The sequence below is a fragment of the Buteo buteo genome, chromosome 9, assembly GCF_964188355.1.
Source record: "Buteo buteo chromosome 9, bButBut1.hap1.1, whole genome shotgun sequence".
Taxonomy (NCBI): domain Eukaryota; kingdom Metazoa; phylum Chordata; class Aves; order Accipitriformes; family Accipitridae; genus Buteo; species Buteo buteo.
This window is the reverse complement of record NC_134179.1, coordinates 11,698,695-11,720,777: the sequence shown is the minus strand read 5'-3', so window position 1 is coordinate 11,720,777 and position 22,083 is coordinate 11,698,695. Positions and strand designations below refer to the sequence as shown.

The following is a 22,083-nucleotide window of genomic DNA, read 5'->3' as shown; positions in this document are numbered from 1 at the left end:
AAAACAGGACTTGGAGCACTTGTGAAAATATTTATTTTCTGCCTAAAAATTACCATAGTCCACACTAATAAAAATTACAGGTTGGTATCGATGTAATTACTTTTCAATACAAAATCTAGCAGGTAGTCAGCTGGCCTTACCATACTTCATTTGGGCGTAATGCTGGCACTTTTACTGCAGGTGAAAAAGCTGAAAATATTTAGCCACTGCCAAAAACTGCGGTAAACAAATTTGAGAATTAATGCAATTAATATTTTATCACCTATGTTTGGTGTGCAATTGAAACAAAGAACCAGGATGTAGCCACTGTTAGGCTTTTTATGTCACCTCAAGATTAGACTCATATACTATATAGGGAGCTGCATCTTAAAATTCATGTTCTGTAGCAATTCCTCTTCACATCATCTTCAAGGAGCTGATGTTACAGGATCCCCTTATTGGTATTTATGGGTGTTTACTGGCCTTCAGAAAGGAATTAACCCAAAATCACCTCTTTCCTGTGTACCAAACTGGTACAGGTGGAATCAGACAGGTCATCTGGAGTCAGATTCTGCTCATAAGCAAAGAAGTGAGGAGACAGTGGATTGTTTGTAGTGGCTCCCACTATTCTTAGGTTGCCTCTTTAATGGGAGAAGTGTTTGGTGAATAAAAGGAGAGGTGGAAAGGGAATGCAGAGATGAAAAGAGTCAGACCTAGGATAACTACAGACAGGGCCATGAAGAGATGCAGTGGGAAGTGCCTGCCTGTCATCGAACACTTTGTCAGGACTGTAGCACCAAAGTGCACCAGGCCTTGAACATCCTCTGCAGCCAGTAACCACAGATGGAAAAATTGGATTTTCTGAAAACGGCAATAAATTTAGAGAAAGTTCAGTTATCTGCTCTCTCTACTTGTATTTAAGTACTCCGTAAGTCCTCTGAATAACCCTAAAATTTCCTTTCTGCAGCTGTTCTGCAGTGAATGTTACAGGCAACTTGCTCATGTAAGGCAGCAGAACTGGTTGAAGAAACATACTCGGATAAGAAATAGGTGATCATTGCTGCAGTGCTAGCATTCTTACTATTCCAAGAAGCAAGACACTCAACATTAAAAATTTCTCTGAAAAAGTGATGACAGGTGCCAAGATTTAGTAATATGCAGACATACTCTCTCTCTGATCTTGTTCTTGGCCATCAAAACCAATTCCGCGTAGTCCTACAGCACAAGAGTGCTGATAACTGACACTCCTCATTCATGGATTTTTCAGTGGGGTTGCGCACTTGCAAATAGCAAGTGCTACAGCAGCTTTTACAGCCTGGAAGGTCAGGATCACCCTTTATGCCAGCATACTGTCAAGTGTTAGGCCAGGCAATAAGAAGAAAATAGATTTACTATTCAGTATCTGACTTAAGAAATCAAAGACTCCTGTGAACCAGAGATCCAACAGGATCAGCTGGAGATCAGTTAACAGCTACCTGATATTTCAACTCAGTTCAGAAAACAGTACAAACTTAAAAAAAAAGCTTCTCAAATTAGTGAGGACAAAGTGGTCACCATCATAGCAAGAGAAATACTGTCACTGAAACAGCTTTTGGTTTTGTTAAAAGAAAAAAAAAAAACCAGAAAAGTCAATAAAATTGCCAAAATAAGTATCTGTAATTACCAAGATCAAAACCCAGTGCCTTTTTATTAAACATGAACTTTTGTTCTGCCTTCCATAATACGTAAATACTGCTGACAATTGGTTTGTGAGACACTTGCTACAATAAAATGTAATTGTATCATGAGAGAAAGGTGACAATCAGGAGATCATGAAAAAATTACATATTCTCACTGGTGGTTAATTAGCCATGCAAAACCCCCTCAAACAGATATTCTCTTCTATTAGAAATGATTACTATGCAGGCCTACAGATGTCAATACCACAGTCATTCAAATACTTCTTTCCCTACTAATTGAAGGTTGTAAAGCTCTGGTGCCAAGGTTTTGCTTCCAAAGAGCTAATTTATGACTAGAAGGATATTTTATGTCTTCAGTTGCAGCAGCTACAAAACTCAGCAAATCAGAACCATCTGTGCACTGATACTTGAATCACCATTCATCTAGCAGCCTATCAGTCACATTAGTTTGCATCCTGCATTCTTGGCTCACATACACTTGTGATGGTCCAAAGTTCACCAGAAATATTAAAAATGAATGGTACCCTGACCCTGCCTTATTGCACAAGCATCAGAGACAGAAACGGGGCTTTTGCATACGGGGGGGTTTCAAGGCAGAGGTATGATGGGACTGACATTTCACAGCAAGTCCAGTAAGACTGCTAACTACCTCAATCTCCACTTATTAAAACACGGTTTTATTAACTGTACAATTGCAGACTTAAAAGTACAAAAGGAAAATATAACACGATAGCTGTCAGTTTTAAAATTCTGTGTTAGTGCATCACATAGCACTGCATACCAATAACACAGTTAAACCCCAGAATAATACCTCCTCCACATTAGGGGCTGCAGGAGTATAAAGGCAAACGACAAAGAACAGTTTGAAAGCAAGAAAATGAATTAAATGCTTTCACTAATAAAGGTAACTTTGCTTTTAATCTGGAACGAAGGAAAAACCTGGCATTCAGGCTTGTCTTCAAGATGTTAGTGAACAAAGTCCTTTACTTCCCCATTATCCTGAAAGTAAATCATTCTCCACAGAGCTGCTGCTTTGAAGTGAAAGGCTGTAGGTCAAAAGGACTCATGACAGTTCTTCCTCCTTAAGGGTTGACATCCCACTTTTTAGCAAAGCCAGGGGAAACAGGAAGTAACAAACATGGTGTATTTAAGGCAAAAGAACTGCTGTGTCAGTCTCATTTTGAGATCTTAAACCATTTCCTCTTCTACAAAAGAAAAAGCAACAATCAAGCAGGAGATGTCAGAAATAATCCCAGAACTGTCTTTCTTACTTTTGACACTTTAGCAGCAGAGTGAGTTCGTGTGCAGGCTGCAGCGGAAAATTCCAGAGGGCCATCGTAGCGAATTCCACTTGACTCTAGTCCATCTAGCAGGATTTTCTTGAGCACTTGATACTTTGGCTTCTCATCATAAGCTAAGCCATAAACACATGCCAAAAACTTGGATATTTCACCTGTAGAGCATATTTTAATGTAAATTTCACTTGCTGTAGACCTAGAACTTCAGAAAGAATTTAATTCCAAAATGGATGCCAATCCTACACTGCCAAACAAGATGACACCATTTCAGCTGAAGACACACTCAAAACACAGAACTGACACTATCTTGTCTTTTTGAGATGAGAAAAGGAAAAGATAAACTTGGATAAACAAGCTAACCCTTAAGTGCTATGTCTTCTTATGCACATGCACTAATTCATATAGTACCGAAAGCTATCTAAGTATAAAAATTAGTCAAAATAATTTACGGACAAATATTGATAGTTCTGTATAAAATAAAATCATTTTATATTTGATAGATCATAATACCCCTCTAAATATTAACTACTCTCAACAACACTATTTTAATCTGCATAGATATAACACTTTGAATGCTTTGGAAAAAAGCTACTTTTTTTTTTTTTATACTTCTACTACTTGGACACATATTGTTTTTGAGATTACATCCTAGAGCAGTCTAACAGCAGCATTATTTTGCTATCATTATCAAGCAGTTCTAGAAACAGGGAAACCACTGAATGGGCAGAAATAATGCTATTAGGAAAAACATATGGGGGGGGGGGGGGAATCAAACTTTTCTTTCAGTTGAAGACCCAAGTGTATCCTAAAACTGGAGTACTACACCAGATATTAGCATCTGATAAAATCTCAGAAGTAAAGATTTATTAAATATGTATACACATCATGAATATATTTTATGTAATACATGATGCATTCTAATAATTCTAATACAGAAATGCTATGAAAATAAGTCAATAAATCAAAATAGATACTGACCTTTGAAGAAAAGTTGGTGTTTTCCCTTGGTTACTTTTGTATTTCAGTGAAGGAAGAAACATATGACAAGATAAACTGTCCATTCACTTGCTTTTTCAAATTCTGAATACTAAGCAATAAACCTTTTGTAGACAGTTGCTTACTATTTCCATACTAAAAGCTACTTCTGTTTCTAAGATAGTCACTGCTTCCTAACACCTTGGATTACATATGGCTAAGATCCCTTATGTCACAGCATGGCATACATCACAGATGAGACTGATTAAGATTTTTACACTACCACACACTGGGGATGAAAATTTAGCCCTCAACATCCATTTCATCTGCTTCATACTTGTTTATGGGATAATGCAGGAAAGTCGCAGAAAAAGAGTTCCTGCAATAAAAGCATTAAGCATCCCAAGTATCCTGTATCAGTAATCATCAAGAGTCATTTATTGCAGAGTGACCAGCATTCAACAGCATCCAGAATTTACCTTCTTCCTCTGCAATAAACAAGCCTTTGAGCTAAAAATGCTTAAAATATAATAAGCTTGTACATGAAGGGCCTGATCCATTTCCACTGAAGTCAGAAATATTAGTTCAATTAAACTGCAACCTGAATTAACGAGTGTGACATAATCTAACAATGAGTATTACGTAACTACTGCGTTATCAGCTAAACACAGATACTGCAGGCTGAATTCTTCTGTTGGAAAGGTATGCGTAACAGTGGTTCACGCAGGCTTGATTTCAAGGGCTTGATTCAAGGATGACTTCTGCTTGCACACTATAGTTTGCCCCAAGACCAGAGCCCAGTAATACTGCATGGACTCAGGCCTGGTGAAGGCACCTGCCTTAAGGTGCAAAACTTAGCAATTGCATTTAAGATTTTAAACCGAAGACTTTGTTAAATTTGTGTTACTTTCACTTATCTTCTGCTTCCCCCAAATAGAGTAAGACATTCAAGTATTTTTTGTAACAGGCTAAAGAACTATATGGTACATAGTGCAAGTACACTTACTACAGCTGCTTCCAGAAGAATCCCATTCCATCACTGAATCTGGGAGCTCATCCATAAGCCTGAAACAACATGAGAGTGCAACAATTTAATGTGGTTTTGGAGCAGGTGATTCTTCATTTGGGATTTCAGAAGACAGCAAGTCTCAATTCCAAAGGGAGTGGACCTCCAGGATAGCTAATGATTCACAGTACTGCTTTTAAAACAAAATCTCCTCTTACCAGCTATATTTTTAACCCTTTGGAGACTGCTGATTTCACCAAGACCAGGCTTACAGCTAAGACTGCACTTTAACATTAAGTTTTTCTTTGCAGATGTTTTAAGCTTTCTAGAAAGAAAAAGAAAAATCCTTTGAGCTGAAATAGCTTGTTCTGATTTCAGCTTAATGATTAATACTTGTATTTTGGAATTTAAGAAGCAGTTCTGGTCTGCCTACTAGTCATTTAGCATCAGGCTCTTTCTGCCACATAGCTCACAGGCAGCTGGGTGATGGCTGTCAAAATTACAAGCAAGCACAGCAGGGACAAAAGGGGAGAGGGAGGTTAAACGACCTTAAGTCCCATGCACTTCATAAACTGAAGGGCAGGGTCACAGATGTACTTTCTATCTATCCAGAAACAGAAATAGCAAAGGACACTGGAGCTTAGAATCAATCATACCCTAAAAACAGATGAAGTATCACCAGCTCATCTTTGTGCAGACATGAACCAGGATGATCTCCTAGCACCTGTAGGAACCTGCAGCTGCACAAGCCCCCTTGCCCCGAGTAAGTGAAATCTGTTAGTTCAGTCTAGCTGTTAATACTGTTAAAGGATCCCTTTTGTTTGTTTAAAGGAGCCATAAAAGCTCCACCAATAAGTAATGGGGTGTGTTCTCAAATGCATAAAGTTGGGGTACATAAGTTAATACCTTCAATTCAGTAATCTGTTGTTTAGTATCAGAAATAGGGGTTTCAATTTTGGGGAAATGAAACATCTAAACATAAACATTTTCCTGTAACCTAGCTTAAATTCCAATTCAAATGGAGCCTCTCCTCCAATTATAGAATGGCACTAACATTTCTAAACTCAAATATACCAGCAGTCCTTAAATATTCCTTTACCAATGCCGAAAGCTTTGGCACAGTTGCCTCATTGCCCCAGTGTCACTGGGAGGAAAGACTAAGAACTTGTAGTGAAAGGGTGAGAGGATGAGACAATTTGTGAACAACAGAGTTGGAGGTGCTGCTTGGGCTCCTACCTTTCAACTGCACCCCACCTTCCAGGCCCAGCCCCTTCTTCCTCAGCATCACAGACTCTGCAGCAAAGGACTGGCACGCTTAGCAGTGATTCAACTGTGCTGCTTAATGTACTAACTAACCTGTAGGCAACTGGATACACACATATATCCAGATGTCTATTTCTGGCCTTTGAAAACAGTATAGGCACTGAAAATTAAGATAAATACAAGGGGATTACCTGACCAAGTTACCTAATACCAAGAACATAATTCATTAGACTAACTGGATATTTCTGATAAATAGAATCCATATCATTTTCTGTGCATTTCCTCAAAGCATCTGTTTGCTTGGCCTCCTGAAAATGCTAGCAATCTAAGGGTTAACCGCAAGGGAAGAATTAGTGAAGCAGCTTGATTGATTAAATTGATTTAACATTGAATTGTATAAGTGTTACCTTGCAGGGGGTTGTGTAATGATCAGAACTTCTAAAGGAGAAATATTAAACATAACATACGATGTCAACATTTACAGATGCAATCTGTATTATCCACAGTCTGCAGGCTAACCTTTTTCTCTGTTGAGAACCAATGCCACACTGAATTTGCAGATTGATTTCTGTGGATCAGCTATCCCTATTGTGTACCTCTGTTGTGACTTGCCCTACTTAAAAGTTTGCTGCCTTCTCCAATTGTGATGTTACATTTATGGGTAACTACTCTTCTGTATAGTCTTCTACAGCCCTACACTGTACTACATGCAATTAACTCTCTCAAGTCCCAACCGTGAAAGCAGAGAAAGAAAACACTAATGCACTTGGTTCCTTTAGTAAGCTCTAAATGAGTCATGCTGGGAAAAAGGAAAGATTTTAATCAAGTTCCTTACTACTTTGGTATTTAATTGTTTTTAGTGGCAGTAGGCTTATATAACATTAAAAACCTACATAAAGACATCTGAAAAACAGTATCATATAGAAAGTTAAATAAATTGAATGCATGTGTGGAAAAACTTCCCAAGAGATATTTGTATTATAGTCTCTACAAAGCACCCATGAAGTTTAATGGAAACACACAACAACCTTCTGTACGTGCAATCAGGCCTGCACTAATTCACAAATGTTTTCTTTAAAAAGGAGTATTAAAAAAAAATACATAGCAGACAAAATGACTGTGTAGTGTGCATTTGAATTTATCATCTCGGTACAGCAGTACAGACATAAACATGTGGAAGACTCCATGTGCACATGGAGCCCACATTTTTAACTGCTTCTTTCTTAAGGAAAATTGTTTTAGCTTTCTCATAATGTCTTACTCTACAGCATGTAAAGCTGTCTTTTTCAGACCTGTTTTGTTAAGTGATGAGGGCATTGCAGGGTTCTAGGGTGGTATGCGCATGTACATGTGTGTTGTTTTATTTTTACTTTGTTTTCGCAGTCTGGACAGCTACAGGGTCCTTCAGGTTCTGTTCCCAGGGTAGCTTCCCACATAACCATTGCAGCATGCAGTAGCCAAGGATTTCAAGGTCACCTCGTCTGGATGGGGCTAAAATGTGGGGAAGGAGGGGGGAAGAGGAAAAAAAAAAAAAAAAAAGATGAAGAATAAAAACCTCTTCTTAGGAAATAGAAAAGACTTTGATTGAACTAGTGTTGATGAAATATGAAAAAGCCAAATGGGCAAAGTGTTTTGTTTATTCAGCTGTATTAGACCTAAAACGCCCCGGCATTTGGCCACAGTCCACAGACAGGCAGTGACTTGTTACTGTTGAAGTAAGGGTCAGCTTCCTCACCTCCTCCAACTTCATCCTTCCTCAGTCTGGCCTGTCACATGGACTTGATCCCCATGGCCTCTGACATGATCCAGACAGCCCATAACTGAGTACCAACACTTTCTCAAAGAGCCAAGCAGTAAAACAAAGAAATAAATGTCTGCTGCTAAATTGCTAACACATGTTCCAGGAAGTCCATGGGGTCCACATTGGTCATGCAGGGACCCTGTGAGTGCAGACTAAACACTGATGGCCTTTCCTGTTCTCCTACAGAGCTATTTGAACTTGGAAGATATGACAAAACTGCCATCTAGTGTACATTTACACACCAAAGTTGTCTGCTTACAAGTACTGTGAACTGTTTGTTTAGAGAGTTGTAGCATAGGCTAAAATATACTTGGTGTTTAGCAAGTCCTGTGTAAACTTACCACTATTGCTTCCAAAAAGGAAGTTATTTCAGGAACATCTTATTCTCACTCTGTACACCCCAAATACACTAACTACAGAATACAAATACAGTACATATAATTCAATCACAAATTAACCCCATCCCCAACCATCTTCTATGCAGAAAAATGGGTAACTGAAGTTAATCTCTAGATTGACTTTTCCAAGAGAAGGGGGGGGGGGGAGTGCAATACTAATAGAATTGCTATTGCTTGCTGCTATTCAGAGGAAACCAAACTTGAAAAAAACTGAACAAGCAGGATTGCTGTAATATTTCTTCATACACATTTGACTTGCAGCCTATAGTTTGCAAGTTGAAACCACATGGAAGCTGCAAAACCAGAAACTGTTAATTGTGATTAAAGACAGACAGGTGTAGAAGTTAAATTTATGCTTTTCCAAAATGAATTTGCACTTTCCAGAAAGGAAAGATTTCAGATTTGTTTGGTACTTTTTGTTTAGCCTAAAGCCTAGTAGTTGAGCACTATGCTGTTAATCCAGCTGTAAACAGATACCATATTTTATGGGCCTTCATTAAATAAATTCCAGAAAGTCACTCAGCAAACTTATTTTTTAATTTAAAGAGTCATCTGCTAAAAGCTACAGTGCCAACACATCATAACTGTTTCTTGATACCGTACACACTTTATTGTAAAAGCAGAAGATTAGTTCTTACACATTCTCTATCTTAACTGCTATTAGACTATGGGATTATTAAAGGCCCTTCTATCTAACAGAATGCTACACTATCCCTTGGGTGTCATTTATTTTCTGCACTAGATTCAGCAACATCCTAATGCAAGACTTGGCTCTCATATTAAAATAAAAACACAATCTCTACCACTTGCTGTTCTGTAGTGATTTCTTCAGCCATAAATCTCCTGTTAACTGTGGAACAATTCCATTCATACACATGTGTTCACAACTCCTTTTTCCATTATGGCAATTCCAGATTATAACCATATAAGCCAGCATTTTTGATTGCAGATCCTCTGATTTTCACACAATGCTTTTCTGGCACCTGCTCGTGTAAGATGAGCTACAGAAAGTGGCCTTTGGAGAAAAACTGTCAAAGTTACAATAGACCACTTTTTTTCCACTGAGGGACTAATTGATATGAATCTGTAAATAATGCTAAGTCAATTAGATTTCAGAAGCTAACCTAAGATAACTTGTTTTCTGACAAAGCAGTCCCCAGAGAGTAAAGTTTACTTCACAGTTAACATTTTGGCCATGACTAATTACCTTCTTGCTCACATGCCAATCTTGAGCCATTTTCTGACTAACACTAGGGCAAAACCACCACAAACAGGGAGACGTGTGCAAGTAAGACTTTACTAGTACCTTCCTAAAGCCACAGTAGTCAGCTAGGGAAAAAAAAGGTATGTGTAACTAAGCCATACATTACTAAAAAAATAAAAGGGGAAATGTTTTACAGAGAGATGGTAAACTCCCATATCACTTTATCTCCCAGGTCACTGCAAGTGTTACTACATAAAGATATTTACATGTGTTTTTTTTCACAGAACCACGTGAAAATGTCAATGTTTGAGTATTTGATTGTACTATCTTATTCTTTCTCTCTGCTCCTTTGTCAGCTTGGTATTAGAGATGCTAACTTCCACAACTTTTTAAATCATTTAGATCTTTATAATAAAAGTATTCACTCACTAATCTTTAATGAATTAATATGATCTATGAACAATGGAATAATTAGGGTTTCACCCCAAATAAAGTACTAATACATAAGTTTCAACTATATGTTTACTTGCAAAAATAAATCTGCTAATACAACTAGGGATTCCAAGAATTCTTGGTAAACATCAACTGACAGAAGTCAATCTGCCTTCATTTTAAATCTGATAGCCATGCAAAAATAAAATGATTCTGCTTGATAACTGCCACACGAGAGTATACATTCAAAATAGTACTTATTTAAATCAAATTCTCTTATTTCTCTGTAGACTAAAGACTTGTTGGGGTTTTTTTCTTTCTTTCTTTTTAATAGATATTTGATTTCTGCTTTTCTATTAACCAGGATTTTTTTAATTATTATTTTAGTCTCATATGAAATACTATTTAACGGGAACACATTGGTGATATTTTATTTCACAGTATTTTTATAGTTTAATTTTTTAATTTGAAGATTTAACGCCTGATTCTGTCCTCACTCCTGCCAAAATAAATGAGGAACAACTCCACTGAAGTTAATGAACTAACAACCATGTCAATGAAATCAGAGTCAGGCCATAACAAGTTTAATGTACACCACAAACATATACTCAAACATGCAGGCACAGGGTTCAATGATAACTCAGAACAACGTAACTGAAGCAATTCACCCTGAGAAGAAAATGTATTATGTATCTCTGTATACTGGATTTGGCAGCTACCTGAGCCCTAATTTATACTCAGATTACTATTTCAAAATAGGTCATAAATGTTATCACACTGGCCACAATATGCTTTCAAAACTACACTGCTCCCAAGAACTCATCTGAAACCCACATAAAAATGGGAGTTTTCCTCTATGGCCCTTGTTAAGCTAACTTTCTCAAGCCTTTTGTAAGGATCTAGGAGGCTAATGAGTGACAGATGAAATGTTCTTCTATTATATTTAATTAGCACTGTTACATTATAATTTCACCATTAGCATTTCTTTAGATTGGAAGGTTTTCATAAAAAGGATCATTTTAGTTGCTCACATTGCATCTGCATGCAGTGGAACCTCCAATTCTCACTGGCATTACAGCATACAAATTCATGTTAATTCACAAACAAATATAACTCTCAGCCATTAATCCAAAAGCCCATAAAGGAAAGGAGTGTTAACATGACCACAGAGAAATATAATTATGTTAAAAATGTATCATCACAATGTTTTAATAAATGAACTAAAAGTGATATAACTTCTTAACTCAAGGTTGAGATGATAAAAAAAACAGACAAATACAAGACTTGTCAAAAATCTGCCTACGTTAGGGGCAGGAGAAAGGAAAAGACCAAAAAAAAAGCTAATAATGAAGTATTGCTTCCCCCAGGTACTGGTCAGTCTGAGGAGTTCACTGCAGCAGGACAGTGACTAACTGGATAGAGCGGGTGGCTACAGAGAAAAGGTTAGATAAATATAGTTAAATTAATGATAAATTTTAATGCTTGGAGGCCATTCCGTACAGAGTTATCCAGTCTCAGGCAGGGCAACTGCCAGCAGGGGCCAGGAACAACCTCTCCTCCTCTCATGTACAGTTCTGCACCATTAGCTTGGCATGTTGCTGAAGTACTCACTGACAATAACCACCACCACAGAATGCTGGAAAGAAAAATCCAGTGCAAACATGGTGTCACCACAACAGGACTCCAACTCTTCCAGAGAACTCAGTCTGGGACATAGCAATGAGTGACTTTTCCTGCGCCAGCTGTGGTCTCTCTCCTCAACTCGGATCCTACAGCTATACGCTCAACTGGTCATATGGCTGATCAGCACAAAACATACTGCAGAGCTGGCAGGAGTTCCTGCAGTTGTTCACAAGGAGGATACAACTGCAACTCCCCAGCACTGACCTCGCCTTGGGCAGTCACAGAGGTGCCATGCTGACAATACCGGCCTCACAGTCCTGAAGGCTCACATCCTCTCAAAAGCAGCCTCGAACCTGGAGACCAGCCCACACATCAGCACTGTCGGTCACGGGATGCAGTCCCAGCACAGTAGTTGAATAACTCACTTCAAGACCCACAAAAGCAGGAACACCACTGCCGCTGTCCTGCCATGGCCAAGCTCATGAGCACACTGCGAGCCAGCAGGTCCTGCAGGCCAGAAGTTCCCAAACTGTGATCCTCAAACCTCTTCAAAATAGCAGAGCCGGCCCGGACAATCACAACAGCCTAATGTGCAAACATGTGCACAGCAACCTCCAAACAAGCAGTTACACATATCCACTGACCAGCAAGATCTAACTGCAGAGCCTCCTTGTTTTCACGTTTGCTCTGCTGCACCTGTAATAGAAGAGTGTAGCCAGCAGCAAAATTCTCCTCTAAACATGGACAGAGAGTGAATAATCATCAGGACTGGTGGAATGGGATGTGCTGAAAGGAAGAAGGCTGGGGTCCTTATTTGATGGGGAGAAGTTTATGTAGTGGGAAGGCTGGAAGATGCAAGGGAACTTCACCACGAGATCTGGGTGGGAGATAAAATGGTGGTGGCAAGAGGTGCAGGTACCTGGTCGGAAGCAAAAGGTTCCAAGCTTGTAGTAAGGAGAACGTGTGGCAGGAGAGTAGGGACAGGAAGTTTTACTCTTCTTTCACATCTGTGTGGCAGAAAAAAAAAAAAAAATCATAAAGGTAAGGGGCTGGCAAGCAGCTGTGAGATTCACTAATTTTTTGAATTCCTGGTGTAGAGAATGAGAACCAAAATTAAACAGCCAAAATTAAACAGCCAATTCCCAGCCACACTTATCAGTTGTGCTAGAAAGTTGTGATGCTCATCATATTATTTTTGCTGCTTCTGGACATTGTTGGCAGGACAGAATAAGCTTACAGAGGTGGTTATAGGAACCTATGCAATCTTCTCCTTGCTAAAGCCTGACTCTTCTTTCGCTTACAACAACTTCCTGCTCCCTCTTCTGCTGGGCACACATCTCTAATCCAACACTCAGAAACTAAAGCATCTTTTTATTTATTTCACACTGCGAAGTTCCACCCATTTTTCACCAGATCAGTTATATTTGCCTTTTATTTTTAGGATTTAAAATTTGTCCTGCACACAGTCTTTGGGAAACACATACCAAACTGCAGCAAATCAATAATTCATTTGACTGACAAAAAAATCCAGCAGGCTCCCTCTGAATCCTAACTACACATGGACAGATGCCAAATAAACCTCTTGATCCAGAGCCATTTAGAGCTCTGTTCTCTGGAAGCCATGTGGGCTCAGAAAGAATATGTTTCCAGGCACAGGTGTTTATATTCTTGCACATCCTTCCTCACAAAATGAACCCTGCATATATTCTAGTCGACCCCTGCATGTAAAGGAAAAGGAAAAATGGACCAGCATTGAGCTATGTTTTTAATATCAAACAGCAACAGTTCTGTCAGACCAGCGGGGAAAGTAAGAACAAGAACTGCAGAGCTTTCCCTACAATCAGCCCGATGCCTGCACCGCCCTGTACAAACACAGAGTACAGGCATTCAGATGGACCTCAAGGAGCGCATGTTGCAATAACCCAATGTGAGGGGCACAAAGAACTGGCTAAAATATGGCATCAAACATAGCTGCAACTGCCTTCCCCAACACAGAAGATGAAAATAAACACACTTTTGCTCAATGAAACCAGCTCAGACAACACTTATTCACCAGCTACAAAAAAGCGACAACCAGTGGGCCTAATTGAGGCAAATGTAATCAGACATTCTACTTATCCTTAAGCTTGTCAATAGTCACTATTACTGTCTTAAGCAGCTTTTACTATTCCAGATGTAGACAGAAGTTCTGCAAGGATTTCGGTAGGCCCTCTACCCAATGCGAGAGGTGGCAAAACTGCTAATAGCTGCTGTGAAATGTTGTTAAAAGGAAGAGAGTCATCTTGAAATCTATGGCAAACACAAATATATGCTGGAGGGAATTCAACATAGACAGTTCATACTCTTATGTTCATCAATGATAGCAAATTAAAACTGGTCTTATGCACTCAATGCACAGGACCAGAGTATTTAAAAAAAACTCAATATGTTAAGCGCAGTATATCTCCAGAGAAATTAGGTATTGACTGCATGCCTCAGTGAGTAGAAAATCTACAAAAAATCCATAGGAGGCATTGATCCAAATATTACTTTTTAACACTAACTATGTAACAATTTTTTAAATGTACACTGGGTGCAGATATAATTCTCTTTAATTATCAATCAACAAACAAAAATGTAGTACTGTTTATACAGTATGGTCTTTAAAAATGAATACAATGAATACACTCAAATACTACTCTAAAACTAACAATGCAGTTGTGCCACATGAAATCTGCATTAAAGAAAAAGGTTTTAATTTTAAAAAACCCACATGCTGGTTGCAATGAGATCCAGCCACCAAATACAGGAATGCTGACGGTGCGGGTCAGATCTTGTGGCAAAGTCCAACTTGGGCCCTGACTTGGTTCAAAGTGAACTCTAGACATAGATAGGGGATGTAACTGAGATTGCAATGAATATTTGCAAACACCTGCCAAGTCTGGAAGCCCCCAAGCAGTGCTGTGGCACAGAAGAGCCAGTCTCTGGGGCCCACACACACCAGGCAGAGCAGAGGTGAGCCATGCAAAACTAAAGACAAAACCAGCATGGAGAGCTGGGACACGAGGCAGGGCAGCTGCTCCTAGCCTTTCCCAGCTCAGGGGGAATTCTTCTTCAGTTCCAGCACAAAGTCAAAGCCATCAGTACCATCAGTGTACACCAGCATGCACTAAAGTAACTTGTTTGAAGGCAGCAATTCGCCATCAGCTGCCACAGGAACAGCACATCCGACTCACCCCTTACCAGAGGCTGTCAGAAGAATACGGACTAATTCTACCACCTAAAAGTGTTACCATGCGGTGGCCACTGGTAGGAAACTTTCTGGATCTCAGTGGACTGCCTAACCTCTACATGAGGTTGAGCTGATGAACTGTACAGAGAGCCTGGGGAATAAACAGGCATGCAGCTAAGCTAAACTCTCAGTTCAACTAGGGAAACACCAGTGTTGATCTAAATTAGTGGGAAGTAGTTACATTTCACTGGTGTTATGCAAGGAGGTTATCAGCTTCAAGCATTGCCAAGAGGCACTTTTGAAAGCAACAAATTCATAATTTTGTTTTAAGTTTCAGCATGTACCTCAAATCGCTGTATATATTCAGGTTCCTACTTTATGAGCAAGTCAAAATGTTCTCGTTTGCCTAGCCCAGTGCAGCAACTGGTACTATTCAGGGTTTTTGAGGTTTGAGATATTTATGTCGCTAAGTAAATTCAGGAAACACCCTCTGGAAAGGATCTCATTTATATAAAATAACATTTGAAAATTAGAACTACATTCCATGTGCACTGAAATAAGAAAATACTCCACTCTGAAAAATCAGGCAATACTAGAATGAAGGCTATCTATGCAGCTTCAATTTGCCATCAGCAAAGCAGTCTTTAAACACCTTTCAGAAGAGCATCCCACCTCACTTGGTACATCAGACTGTGCTGAGACTCAATCATAAGTCGGGAGTACAGGAGACTGTTGAGCAAAGCAGCCCTTTGCCCCAACTGTTGGAAGTCCTTTAGTATACTGAAACATATCTGCAACTCTAAACCTCGCAACAAGAGATGAGATGATGGAAACCAGTCGCTGTGTTCTGTCATCCGGACCTGTGCAATCTCTGACAGAAGTTGCTACAGATGCATATTTTCTCTGGGATGTTGAGAGACCTGCTGCAAATGGGAACTCTGGTAATTTGACCTTAATGGATTCAGGCTGTTACAAGGTCAGAGCTGAGGCATTCAATGGGAACAGTTTGGATTCTCTGCAACATACCAGATACCACATCATGTTCTGCAGGCTTTTCCGGCAGGAGCATCAGAAAAATCTGTAGATTTTCTGTTTGCAGCTATTAACAAGCAAAAAATTTTCAAGTGTAAGATGGGGTAAGCTCCCTCAAGCTATCTTTCTGAATATTTTGTTTTCTGGAGTCCTCTGCTTTTCACCAATTCCCATCATGGCTTTAGCTACTCGAGAGGGTAATCTAACCCACAGATTGCAAAAGACAACTTAACTCACACTTGCATGTGCACACCTTTTGCCACCCAAGTTTGTAAAATTACCCTACTCTTTCAAATAAAAGGAATTACCTGTCCTGTAATCACATACTCATCAACAGACACCTGTCCACTAGACAAACTAGCTGCTCTAACTATCCAACTGCCAAATCCCAAATACTCCAGCTTCCACCTATTCTTCAAACAGCATCCACATCAAATAGTAGTACACAGCCACATTGCTCACACTACCAGGAAAAACAGCCAGAGTCAGATCTCCAGAAAATGCACTGTATGCTTGGGAGGGCTAGAGTCTGAAACAGATGCTCTCTTCACCACAAAATATTTTTTAGCAGGTGAAATTGTGCAATTGTCTTAGCAGCAAATACTTGACAGTCTTATTTCATTTTTCCTAATGACCAGAGTTAAACGATTGCAGGTTTTAACAGCGCCGGCAAATTATCAAGACCCTCTACATTACATGGTCAATGGTCCTTTTAATAGAAAAAGCAATAATATACAGTTGTTTGTGCCAACTAAAACTCGTTAGAAAGTATTAGTTTAAGGTAACAGTTCAGCAGCTATTAACAAGCACAAATTTCTACAGTTATCACTAGTGACACTATGATCCTAGCAAAGCTGGCAGCAGAAAACCATTCCTTTTGTTTTAGAAGATCCCGGGGGTAAGGGGGCTGGGGGAATAGGGGAAAGAAAAGTTAACAAAAACAGTGTTTTGTAGCAAGAATCAAAGTTTTTCAATAATCACCATTTTTTTCACTAGCATAACATTAGAATTGACTTTTTGTCTTGCTGACATAGCAACTAAGAAAGTTGTGTTGCATTGACCATATTGATTGTGAACAATGCAGCCATCAGTGGGACTCTGCACCATATATTTTCGATATTGACCTCCCATTCCCTTTTCCATGGCTCTATGGGTCTGCTATTGGATTTGGACTGCAGTGTAATAAACAGCTAAGGTTTAATTAATGGTAAATGAATACAAGACATAGGTTATGACTTTAACTAATTAGGGAATTGTTGAATTAAGTCTGCCTTGGAATGCAAGGCAGTACAATCAATATCCAATAAAAGGACTATGTATGTAATTTACCTGCAAATGTGTTTCCAATACCATCAAAGTGAGTTTAAATAAGTAAGATATATGAAAGGCTACTGGAAAAAGATTTCAAAAAGTTAACACTTTATGGCTTCAAAAAAGGTTCTTCTCCTTGCTGAAGAAATGTCATCTTGAAATATCCTCTCATAACACAGATGGTGACACTCAGACACAGCTCTCCCTAAAGGACAGTGCAGCCTCGAAACATTTTTCTTTGACAATGCAACACTAACAAATATTGCCTCTGCCTCTATAGAGTATAGCAAACGCAAACCAGTACTCCCAACATGAACCAATTAAGTTTAATAGCAAGCTCCTCTTAGGGCATCTTGGTCTGCCTTCCAGTACCACACGTGCAGCAGCCTTTCAGTTTTAATCGTGCTGCCCCTCTTCCCCCACAAGCCTTGGAAAAGCCTTCCCAGGCACAAGAAGAGGTCACCACACAAGGGTCTGATCAACCCTGAGCAATCCCCAAGACTACTTCTATTGTATACATCAGCTCACACAGCCTGATTACTCATTCTGTAATCACTCCTCTGAAATAAAAAAAAAGAAACCTACCTACTCCCTTGTGGGCATCTACGCTGGTAAACTCTATTGTCCCATTATGGCCCTTCCTAGGATTTTCCTGATACTGTTTGTGGTTCCCATTGGGACAATATCTGTAGGAAAGTCCATAATCTGCAAGATAAACCTGGAAGACATGAACAGACAAATGAATAATGCTTTTGTCCTTTGAAAGTATAACCTTTATAATTAAGTCTTAAGAAACTGATAGGTTAAGGACAGCCTTAGATCTAAATTTTATTAAACCAAATGGTGCCTCAGGATAAAATATGTACAACTGGGGGCTATAACAGCTGCCCTCCCCATTTAAATCCTTCCACTACTATACTCTTATCTTATTTCAGAGTCGAGCAGAATTTCAGTCTTTTTATTTTGTTCCCAAGCTCTCTCCTCTCCAGGTGAGAATCTAGACATCATAAATTGCAATACGCCTTTTATGTACCCTCACGTTGCTTATGGGACCCCTTCCCCTCCTTACTTAAACAGGAAAATATACACTCCTGTTCAAATTTTCCAACAGCTGAGACTGTACAATTTCATAACAGCAGTGCAACTTAAAATCCAGAGGAAGCAAAAGGCAGCAGCTTCCCCCAGCCAGACTGGACACAGGGCTCCAGCGCTAACAGGGAGTGTGACCACAGGGCTGCTGGACATCAGCCTAACTGTAGTCTCACCTTTCTGCATGTCACTGTCAGTAACTTCGTACTGGCAACAACTATTTAAACATAAAGTGTAAGATGAAACAAAGCAAAACAACTAGCCCCCCCCCTCAACCCAGAAAGCAATCTTAGTAAATCACTCCTGAATTTATAATAAATTTTAAAAAGGCACAGAGCCAGTCTTCACTCTAAGTTACTGTGAAGCAAATCCATGGAGCTAAATCAGCGTAAGAGAAAAAAATTTGGGCCCCCACTGTGTATACTGCAGCAAGCTCATGCATTCTGCCACACTTACCTTTCCATCCTGGCACAGGTGATTTTTTTTTTTTCCCCAAGATGCTTCACTGTAGCTACCTAAATAACCAGAGGGAGGAAGCCCCTCAGTTCTGAATGACGTATCTGGGAGATGCACTTGCATATTCTTGGGACTTGACTGTAAAAGTATTAACTGACTTTAAACTTAGTCTTGCTCACTTTTATGGTATTTGAAGCTGAAAACAGTACAGCTCAGGAGAGCTGAATTCTACTTTCCATTCTTCTGCTGGCTGTCAAGACAAACCCAAACATGCCATCTGGCTCCTACGCCTCTGTAGAGAACTATATGCATAGTGCATGTGGTACTGCATCTGTGTCAATTCTGCCACATGATTTAGATTAAAGGCACAAGTCCACTCTATGAAGTTCAGATTAACAAGTTCTACCCTCCAACAGGGGTAGACTTAATACATGCACATGGTCAATTACTGCAGCGCAGCTGACAAGCAGTAACTTGTTGAAACCAGCTGGAATTTAATCACAGTCTGTCCACCCCACAATATCCCATAGGTTATTTTCTCACTCTGTCATTTTCACACTCCCACCTGGCCTTTGCCCCTTACATTGACCAGTTCTCACATTAGGTAATTGCTTTTTTTATAAATATCCAAGTATGGTACTTTCACTTAAGAGGAAAAAAAAAAAACCACAGACTGCTATTACATTGTCATTGGAACTGATCTCTTGGGCAAAAGCTAAATCATCTGAAGCCATATAAAGATCATTTCTACTAAATCATATTATATTATAAAAAAAAAGTTTTTCTTATTCGAACCTTAGTTTTGTTTCCTCTTTAGCTAAAAAACAGTTTATCCTATAAAAGTCTAAAATAAACTCTTCTGGCACTTACTTGTAATTTAATTATGTCACTCCTGGTAGAGGAAAAACAAACAAACAAAAAACCCTCAAGAAAACTTAACGCATTATTTTGTAGCACATTCTGTTGAACTACTGATTCCTGTTTGTGCTCCAGGCAGCTTCAAATCCTGGGATGGCTGGTCTCTTGGTTTTACTGTTTCTGCTGCAGGATCTGTGCTTATTTGGAGCATGTAAGCTGGGATGCAGCACTCACTTCCTGCAGGGTGATGGCTTTTAAGATTACCAATGATGTTTTTTACCTGACAGACTATACAAACTGTGATACAAGATTAAAGACCGTAGGCATGTTTAGAAAATCTGGAACAAGGCATAAAATTTGTTGGGTTGACCGATTTGATTTTCTCCTGTAACCATTCTCCAGCGTATTCCTGATGCTTTGGTACCTGTCCTAATTGAGCCCACAGTCAGTGTGAGAGAACTAATTTAAACTACCGTAATATCAAGTTTTGCGAGTCTTCTGCATCCTTTGTGGGCTGGGAAGGACAGAGTAGGCTAGAAGGTGCATTCTTTCCAGGCTAAGTGGTACATTCTGGATTTTGCTTGACTATAGATTTCTGACATGTACAGTTGACCAGATACAATAAGATGAAATACAGAGCGCATTTCAACCTTTAAAAATTCAGGTTATGCCTTATATTAAAATGAAATGTTAACTGTTAGAAAAAACAATACAAGAAAAGCACCTCTGTCAGCTCTGGTTCTGTTTGGGCTAGGAAAGCTAGCTTATGTGATAGACCCTCCCATATGGCAGCCCAGCCTTGGTGGTCTCTCAAACTATCTTAACAACAGGGCATCTAGAAAGTAGCCACAAATATTTGCTAGTCAAACTTGAACTATGTAAAAAAGTTACCAGTTATCCTACAGGTAAATCACAGTAACTCTTAATCCATTTTTAAGCAACAGATTTGCTTAAAATACCTTCAGTAGTTGTATCAGCAGGGCAGTTTAAATTTATACTGAAAAACCCCTCTAAAAGTGAGAAGCAGCTTTAGGTTATCCTGCCTTGACTGATGGTGGCAAGACCTGGAAACCAAGAAGCAATTACTTCTTAAAGCCACTCACATGCAATCGCAACAACATCTATGATTGTACCACAGTTTGCTCCAGAAGTTGGTCATGAGTGTCATTAGCTGAGCCATTTAACGCTTCCACAACTGTCACATCAGATTTTTTCCACAAATATGCAACCAATGGTAGCCTCTCAAGGCAAAGCCTCTTGGCCACCAACAAATATCAATCCCCTTCAGCTTGTACAAAACCAGCAATGCACTGTTACAACCTTGCTACAACCATTATCAGAATGACTACATTATTTTAAATTAACATTAACTTCATTTCATCAATTCTCATTACAACCCTTTCATCATTAAAAAGATATATAGTTCTTTATATAGTTGTCACTTTTTTATAATGTAACACAGCATGCCCTTCCAAATTTGCTCAGAACATGGTGGGTAGGGGTGGTTAACAAATTTGTAGGTTGTTGCGGTTTTTATAAGGTTATAGGGAGGGGGAAAAGAAGATGAGTATTAAAGAATATTGAGAAAAATTAAGTCAGTGTTAATATGTGTTTCAATACCATAAATATTTTTCATCTGTGTGCTTTTTTTAGGAACAACAAAACAAATAAGAACAAGAAGAGAACAAAACATATGCAGAGTAAGATAAACAAGACACTTGAAACAAGAAATAGTAACATGGATGATGAAGGTGCAACAGTGACATAAGCCTACAACAGCTGGGTTTAGCTGTGTTACACTGTACACTCCTTCCCACACACTTACTTATTTTAACTCTTGTTTTTGTTCAAGTTTCTCTTTTTTACACATCCCATTCTGCACTAGACTCAGCAGTGCTTAGCACAGTCTGTTACTAATAGATTTTGTTATAGATTAGAAGCCAGATTTCTAAAGTCTTTGCATTTAATTTCATGCAAACATGAATGTGCCCATCTTATTCAAGCGAACAGCCACACAGGCACAAATAATTATTTATGTGCACAAGCAACCAGCCGTAGATTCGGCAGTCCTCTTGTCCTTTCTGTGCATGACTCCCTCGCAGTGCTTTATATCTGAAGTGCTAAATATCTGCTTAACATAAAATTCTTACAACTTCTATACATTATGATATATAACTGCACTGATCTGTGAAGTCATAAGTCCAGCACTTTGGATTCTCATGGCATTCTCTTTATCTTGAAGCACATATAGCAGGAGATTTATCACTGAAAGGATAACAATACCGTGGTTTTCTCCGTAACTTTCTTTCCAGTGGTTCCACTACTAGACTTACATAAAGCGCTGTAAATAATTAAGTAGATACCTACTAATAAGAGGCAGATTGGTTGCTAGTGGCCACAGCGCTGTCAGCTTCAGTTGGACACCACACTACAAGAAGTCTAAAGGTAGACTGAAGTCCATCTTGGGA

The 22,083-nt window shown here is 39.1% G+C and overlaps 1 protein-coding gene across 3 annotated transcripts in view; it reads right to left on the bottom strand.

Annotated features, from left to right (window-relative positions):
• VRK2 (VRK serine/threonine kinase 2) overlaps positions 1-22,083 on the bottom strand; it is a 46,843-nt gene that overhangs the window by 5,612 nt on the left and 19,148 nt on the right. For 2 of the 3 annotated variants that reach the window (XM_075035388.1, XM_075035390.1), the window contains 5 exons: positions 17,798-17,930; positions 7,571-7,691; positions 4,938-4,996; positions 3,935-3,967; positions 2,930-3,111 (listed from right to left, as the gene is read on the bottom strand). In XM_075035388.1, the coding sequence (XP_074891489.1) occupies positions 2,930-3,111; positions 3,935-3,967; positions 4,938-4,996; positions 7,571-7,691; positions 17,798-17,930 (528 nt within the window). The remainder of the gene's footprint in view (positions 1-2,929; positions 3,112-3,934; positions 3,968-4,937; positions 4,997-7,570; positions 7,692-17,797; positions 17,931-22,083) is intronic. The other variant, XM_075035389.1, reaches the window with a different exon arrangement.